This window comes from Teleopsis dalmanni, chromosome 2, assembly GCF_002237135.1.
Source record: "Teleopsis dalmanni isolate 2A chromosome 2, ASM223713v2, whole genome shotgun sequence".
Lineage (NCBI taxonomy): Eukaryota > Metazoa > Arthropoda > Insecta > Diptera > Diopsidae > Teleopsis > Teleopsis dalmanni.
Window position 1 is genome coordinate 174,342,845 of NC_051847.1, and position 8,538 is coordinate 174,351,382.

The 8,538-nt window shown below is 29.4% G+C and overlaps 1 protein-coding gene across 1 annotated transcript in view; it reads right to left on the reverse strand.

The window, feature by feature from the left end:
- Positions 1-893: 893 nt before the first annotated feature.
- Positions 894-8,538, reverse strand: part of LOC119676206 (tubulin beta chain-like) — a 17,119-nt gene continuing 9,474 nt past the window's right edge. The window contains exon 4 of the mRNA XM_038087440.1: positions 894-1,176. Coding sequence (XP_037943368.1) covers positions 994-1,176 — 183 coding nt within the window. The 3' untranslated portion in view covers positions 894-993. The remainder of the gene's footprint in view (positions 1,177-8,538) is intronic.

An 8,538-nucleotide genomic window follows, 5' to 3' on the forward strand; every position in this document is an offset into this window, starting at 1 on the left:
GACTCTATAAATACGTAATAACTATTATAATTTATATAATTCCAATTATATATAATTGGACTTAATTATATAATTCTATATATAATACCATTTAGAGTCATTCCCTTAATTAAGTAGTTTTAAGTCCTTTTCATTTATATATATATATATATAATCTTGTTGTATATAATTTGACTTATTTATGTAATATAATTCTATACATATAGTATTAATACAATTCAGAATCGTTTTCTAAATTAAGTTTAAAATATTTTTAAGTCCTTTTCAAATATTTGACTAGTTTCTATACTACATCGAGAAGGTTTCGAAAAAAAATTTAAATAAATTTAGTTTCTAATAATTTTGTGGATAATTAGTAAATATTTTTTTAAATATTTTTTTTCATCACACTTACATACACACACACAGACACACATTTTGTGAGTAATTTGTTAATGAATTAAATTTTTTTGCATTGATAGTTGCATTTGTTGATTTGCTGATTTGCTGAAGACATTTAGAAGCTATAGCGTTTGGCGGTTGCTGGAATGGTTGAATTCAGAAAATTCAATCTTATTTGCTACTTACGGACAACAAATGATTCAAGTCTTCATATGTTGGCATGGGCAGACGCAGCTTCTGATAGCAAATATCGTATAATGCCTCATTATCGATGCAAAATGTTTCATCGGTGTTTTCGCACAATTGATGTGCCGACAATGTTGCATTGTATGGCTCCACAACGACTTCGGACACCTGCTTGTGCAAATAAGTGCAAATATGTGCACATGTGCCAATGTGCAGTTGTGCGTGTGCATTTCCGCACACGTTGGTCCGTTGGCATTACAACAGCAAATGCAACGGCAATACAACAATAAACGTGTGAGTGTGTGTGCGTATATATACGACGTATATTTGTTGTTTGTTGATTCGATGCGGGCAGGATGTGTGTCGTACGGGTGTATCATGATTTTGCCAGGAAAGGAGAAGGAAAGAAAATACATTAGTTTTGTGTTATGGTAAACTTACGGATACGAGATGATTTAAATCTCCATATGTGGGTGACGAAAGTTTCAATGTACGGAAGCAGATATCGTAGAGTGCTTCGTTGTCAATGCAAAATGTTTCATCGGTATTCTCGACGAGCTGATGTATGGATAAGGTGGCATTATAAGGCTCCACAACTGTATCGGAAACCTGTAATTGATGCGTGCCATTACATTGAATTGAGCGAGCACAGGCAGCAGCAAACGGTAGCAGCGGTAGCAGCAGGAGCAGCAGCAGCGGTAATAGTGTGCGGCAAGCATCAAATAAGCAAACAAAGCAGTCGGACGTGCATCCAATTTGCAATAGAAATAAACAAATTTCAAATGTGTTAATTGAATCAATTGATTATTGACTTATCTTACAATAATAAATTACAAATACACAAGCATTATTAACGCGCATTAAGCACGTGTTCAATAATTAAAAGATCTTATCAAATAACTTACAATATTGTAGACAATTGTACTTAATATGAAAAAATTACGCAAATATTTGAATAATGATTAAATTAAATATTTCGTAAAGGCTCCTGTGAATCTAAATCTGAATAAACAACTATTAAGTCTGACGTTTATACAGATCCACAGAAATCTTAAGAAACTCTTAAAAAAGTCTTAAAAAACACAAAAGTCTTTGTAATAAAAAAATGGGTCTAAAACTATTCCAATTCAAATAAATTAATATTTATTTATTTAAATCTAATTTAAACAAATATATTAAATATTAAAAAGGCATGACAACAAGTCAATATAGCACCTATAATTTATTTATTTATTTCTATTTGAGCCAGTGCACTTGAGCACTTTTACTCTTTCTTAACTCGAGGTATTTTTAAAACCTCCCTTTACGCCTTGACTGTTTTATTGCTTATCACTTCATCAGACTAAGCAATAATAGACATCAGATCTGCATACCTCCCCGAGGAGCCTGTCACCATTCTGAGAATTGATAACGCAATGTTGGTAAATCTGTCAGTTTTCGCAAATAATTTTAGGGCTCTATCATTTATGTATTTTTTGATGGGATCAATCTTGAGGTCCCTGAGAATGTCATTCGTCCTAATGTACCATGGTACAAAAAGTCTTCTCAGAGTCTGACTTTGTGCAAATCAAAAAAGTAGCAAATTTAATTATTCAAAATAAAATTTCATAAATTATTCTTTCAAAATAAATCACCGGAGGTGCAAATCTGATACCACGGAGATAAGGCCCCACAGATCCGGCTGTCCTAGCCAATAGAGGTTAACCTCTTTAATGGGAGTATAATGGTAGCTATGGTTAAAATTTTGAGTTTCAGATGTGGATATAATGACTGAATTTATTTATTTTCATTCAATGTGGATTAGATGCTGAGATTCAAAGAACAACAGAGGTGTTAGATAGACCTCGCTGGTTTTAAGCCAAGTTACAAACTATTGATTCTGTTCGCCTTTATACTCTTTATACTCAAAAATGTAAATACACTCAAAATTACAAATAGAACTTAAAAAATCATCAATTAATCAACACTTATTTTGTCCTCATAAAATGAGTTCTTATCAAATGCAACATCACAATGCCAAATGTAGAATCGACCCAATTCTGCATGTTTGTGTTAAAAGCAGATTGAGATATGATTTTTTTTTACTTTAGAAAATTCTGTTTTATGCTGTATATGGATCGAATAGGGTAATTTTATCTTCGAGAAAAGAAAAATAATACAGGCCCTGTCAGGTAAATAGAGTGCTTGATCGATCACATTTGTTGAGTTGTTTGTCAAAGATTTTTGTTGAACGATGGCTTTGTGCGATTGTAAAGCACTCGATGGTTTAATTGCAAAGACAAATTATATTAAATTATTAAAAACAAAATTAAATTATATTTTCAACACGATGAAACACGATGAAATTAAACCTGCTACCTATTGATCTTCACATCAAAATAATTCTTCACATATTACAAATATTTGTAATATCGTTGTTAGCTTGACAGCAATAGGCGTCTAGTCGGAACGAATATATCGACATAGTCGGATTCTAAGCACAGTCCCATACTGTCTGTATAGCATGTCATGAGTTTATCTGAATCCGTACTAATATCTGACAAGTCATGTTCATATCCCTAGTCGGAGTTTAGAGTTCACAAAACCAACCTTCACAGCAGCAGATGACCAACTTCGACTACGAAAGTAACAACACTATAAGTACTATTCCACTAATAGTAAGTACAGATAGCTAATACATATGAGCAATATTGAATTTGTGATCATCAAACTGAACTGCACTAATATTCTAAAAATTAAGACTAGATAATGAAATAGGCTTAAAACGATTATGTTTTTTAAATCCATATTTTTTTAAAATATTTAGAGTAACATTTTTATATTAAAATATACAACAAATTGTTAAAGTTAAATAAAATTATATGAAAAAATTCTTGCAATATTTAGTGTAGTTCGATTGCATTTTTGTGCTCGTTTATACCACTTTATTTCTTTAATGGAATATGTATATTTATTTGTAAATCTAAATATTGTTTGTCTAAGTTGAAATTTATGATTGATTTAATACGTTAAATAGGATTTATCATCCCTTCGGCTAAAGATGTTATATTAATAAAATACAACTTTTAATATAATTGAAAATATATTTTAATACAGTTCAAAGAATTTTTAAAATAAGAAACCTGCATTCCATTAAAATATCGTACTACATAAATAGCGAATCTATATGATCATTTCAGTGGAATAACATTCTTTATGGATATTCGTTTCCTCAGCTAAGGAAGATATATATTCTTCTAATTTTTGGGTAGAGGGTTGAGCGTGTTAGAACAAATCGAATACATTGATAAAGGTAAGTATTTGGTTAATTCTAAATTAAGATATATTTTAAATGAATTATTGAAAGTATTTAAGTATAAAGTTTTGAACTTCCATAAGCTTAAGTGTGGCTTATATTAACTCCGTACAGTGGCACAACTGATGTTCTGCTCTTGCTTCATTCAGCACAAACAAATACGAACTACAGGAGATCCAGGGGGGTAAACCCAGACATTTTAAAGGCTTTTTTTGGTGAGAAAAGATATTATTTTAGATACATTCAAGTTATTAATGAGGATCAAGTAAGAGATTCTAGATTTAAAGTATGTAGCCTAATTTGGTTTAAAAGTGTCTGCTGAAAACATATTAAACCTATTTGTTTTCCTTTCGCAAAAAGGGGTCATAAGTAAATGTTTGTTTATGACTACCAACATCAGGGATTATATTAATGAAATGCCAACATTCGTCGAAAGTCTTAAAATTGAGTCCCATGAATACCATATAACTATGCTAGCGTGTGAGGGATTAACTCAATTCTGTAATCGTCATCCCAATCCTCTGTGTGAGAAGACACAGAGCGTCTCTTAGGATGGTAATAATGTGTTAAATATAGAAATAAATCTTGGCGTTACTTTAAGAATGATTTTTTACCATTCGACAACAATATTAATAGAATGCTTTGGAAGAAGTGAATTTATTCAAATCAAAAAAGGCGATGGAAGTTTTATATTAGAATAGAAGTGAAATATGCTATTAATGAAATACTCGTATCATAATTCATTTATTAAATAATATTTAATAATTATACTTATTATGAAATACTAATTATTATTAATAAAATTGAGTGAGCTAATGAAATCAACATTTAAAATTGTTCTGCTCATTACTATATCTAATTATTTATTTATTTATCAGAATATGTCATTGCTGACTAATATGTCAAATATAACACAGATAAATTAGGGAATATTCTCATTTTTTTAAAGAAAAATCGTTCTACAATTTTGCAGAAGAAACTAACAAAATTGTGCAAAAATTTGTAAATTATTAATTAAACAATTTATGTATTTATTTACATAAATGATACTCGTAAGATATTCGATACATGCTGAGACAAGGATCTGTTGAAATGTTTCCTTGAGCCATTGTGCCTAATTGATGTTGTGTCGTGCTCTCAAAAAATATGTTTGAGCGTTAGTTTGTGTCAGCCAAGGGATATGAAAAATAAATGAATTATTTGAAAAACATGAAACATGAAATAAATTGAAATATAAAAAGAATTAATAACAAAACTTATGAGTATTTGCAGAGCAATTATTGGTGACGCAAAGGCAAGCAACAATGTCACACATGCTCTTTGATTTATTATTGAAATCTAGTTTATTTTGATTTAACCATAAGAATCTATCACAATTTCCAAACAATATGACATGAACGTAATTAGAAATGAATTTCATAATGGCAGTGCAAACGCCACACGTCTTAGAGCATTCATCCTAACAATCCATGCCTCGTCATCAGCCAACAAGCAGATCAACCTCTGCGTAGGAGCCTAAGGATATTTAACTAATGTACGGCCAAACTGACCGTACTGGGCTGGGCGCTTTGTATGTGTGTGGACAAGACAAATGCATTCATTATGAAAACATGTACGAAATTTGTTTGGCAACATTATTCACTTATTAGGCCGAAAGGTGAGTTCAGTTCCATGCCGTATTTAGTCCTCTATTTAGTCCTGTTGAGCTTATGTGTTTGTGTAGCTGTGCGGAAGATAGTCATACAAGCAAATACTCTTGTATCTGAACATCAAACATGCCATCGGCTTATTTATGTGTGCGTGCGTGTGTGTGTGCTCAATAGTCATTCTGTGCGTATCCTTGTGCTTACTGTGTACTTAAGTGTAAATTATATTTAATCTTTTGTGTTGCAGAGAGCACATAAGACCAAGACTTAAACTAAGTCCAATACTAAGAAATGCAATATATCTGTACAAACATATTTTAGTTAATTTATTTAATGACAAAACGGAAAAGCTAATGGAGAATCCGAGATTTCCAATTTATACTACTACTTTTTTCTCTCTACTTTTATACATAAATATATACACATATATATGTATTATATACATTTTCATTTATATTGGCATTTGTATTTGCACTCCGTACTCCGCATTCCGCTTCTGATTCCCACTTGTTCTTTCGCTCGCTCTTTGTAATGATAAAAAGGACATTTGTATGAATTAGCAGGTGTACATTTGCATTCATTTGTAATTAGTGCTTAATAATGTTAAATTTATGAAGAAAAATTAAATGAAATGTCACACAAATGTGGACCATGGAGATAAATAAAATAAATATGAAAGAGAATATTTGATTTACAATTTCAAGATATGCTTTTATAGATGCTTCGTATATTTTTGTTTAATTTTCATTTTAATTTTAATTTCTGAGATGTTTTGGGGCTAATAAATTTTAATTTAAATTTGCAATTTTGTTGATAAAATAAACTAAAATTAAAATAATGAAAAATTGTTATGAAATATAAAATTTATGAAAATTTTCTGGCCATTTCATATATGCAACAAATTGATATTGTTTTCTGATAGTAGAACATACCATATAGAATGGGTGTGTGATTTTTAATATATTTTATAGCAAGCAACACACATTTTAATAATAATATAGAATTCTTTAAATTAAATTGAAATTTTGAACAAACATAAATAAACTATGAATAATATTTTTAAAATTGAATGTAAAATTCGTTCAATATTTCCTTAAAAATATAATGAATATGTGGCAGAATACTGAAAATATACTACTCGTATGAGACCAGTGGATTATAAACTCTGATTAAGTCTCTTTAAGAGACTAACACAGCACTAATGTTAAAAATCAATATAAATTATAACTAAAAACCGGTGGAGAGTTGTGTGTAAAATACTTAGGCCCGTAGCCATACCTTAAGCACTTTCCCCCCTTGAAATGAATCGAAGAACTATATATTTACACATATACATTTTCATTCTTAATGCATTATAACTGTTTAATAAGATAACGATAATTTATAATATTTCGGAAATTTCTCTCCGGTCGTTAATTTCTCTTTCTTTCGAGCGTAAGTTTATTCACTCTTAGTGAAGTAGGCAGTAGTATTTGTCTTTAGCACCAGATCGAAAGGATACTAGCTGTATAATCTTACCGCGTTTAGTGGTGTGTACTGCTTTATAATCAAAATTTCCTAAAATTGACGTGTTAAATACGTGCTATACTTGTATTATTAGGCGTTCTTATTTTTTTTGTCAAAGTTACAGTGTTGCCAGAAGGATCTACTTAATACGCCCTACTCTGTATTCTGGTTAAAAGTGTACATTATCAATAGTAATCCTTCGCTCGATGGGGATAAAAAGTGTTCAATACGTTGTTGACCCTTACTATTCGTGCCTAGTATAGTAGCCAGTACTGAGTCAAGTAGCAATGACTGTAAGGCAGGTTTTTTATGTTTTAAGTTATTATTTATAATATAAAAGTAGTTAGATACGTAAAACAAGCTGGCTTAGACCACGCAAAAACTTAATAGATCCGTAACGATGTCAGATTACCTAGAATCCTTAAAAGTGGGCAATAAAAATACTCTTTATTTAATATATGTCTTCTTTGTTTAGTGAAATGCGTGTTACTGTCTTAAGTACTTTTACTTAATAGCATCTGTGATCACTTGAATAATCCATTATAATAAGCGTTCCGTCGAATTTTAAATAATTTATTCAGATGTTTATATAGAAACATACATTGACGCCAAGCATATCTTCCTGACGGAATATATATAGTTTTAGTCAATATCTAAGTTTGTATCACAAGACCTCTTCTATTCTTGTTTGCTTTTCGCGTTTCTTTTCCAGTTGCTGATATTCAATGCTTTAAGTTCTTCCCGCACAGTGTCACTGTATCTTTTTCTAAATATTCTTCGATTTCTAGAAGTTCTAAATTCGACTTTTTGAATATTCATAGACATTCCCCTATCTTTCTACCTACAAAAAATCTACCTACAAAAAAGTGCTTTGTTTAATAGTAGTGTTGTCTTTTTTATGTTTTATAATAATACGTTTTGTATTATTATAATAATAATTATTATTATGATATTAAATATTATTATGATAATAAATATTATTATGATAATAAATATTATTATGATAATAAATATTATTATGATAATAACTATTATTATGATAATAAATATTATTATGATAATAAATATTATTATGATAATAAATATTATTATGATAATAATTATTATTATGATAATAAATATTTTTGTGATAATAAAATAATAAGTATAATAATAAGTAATAATAAGTATTATTATGGTAATAACTATTATTGTGATAATAAATATTATTACGATAATAAATATTATTATGATAATAAATATTTTTATGATAATAATTATTTTTATGATAATAAAAATTATTATAATATATAATAAATATAAAAATAAAAAAAGAAACCACTTTATAGAAATGTGTCTATGAAATTAATAATTTTCCATGACGAGAAATCCATTTTGAATAGAAAAAGTCCAATAGTTTACTTTATTTAAAAATAAAATGATTTGTTGGATTTAAATCAAATATGACAAAAGAAGATATAGATTAGATTAGATTATGCTGGCAGGCCATAAAGGCCACGCGTAGACCACTAGGGTCCATTGCGA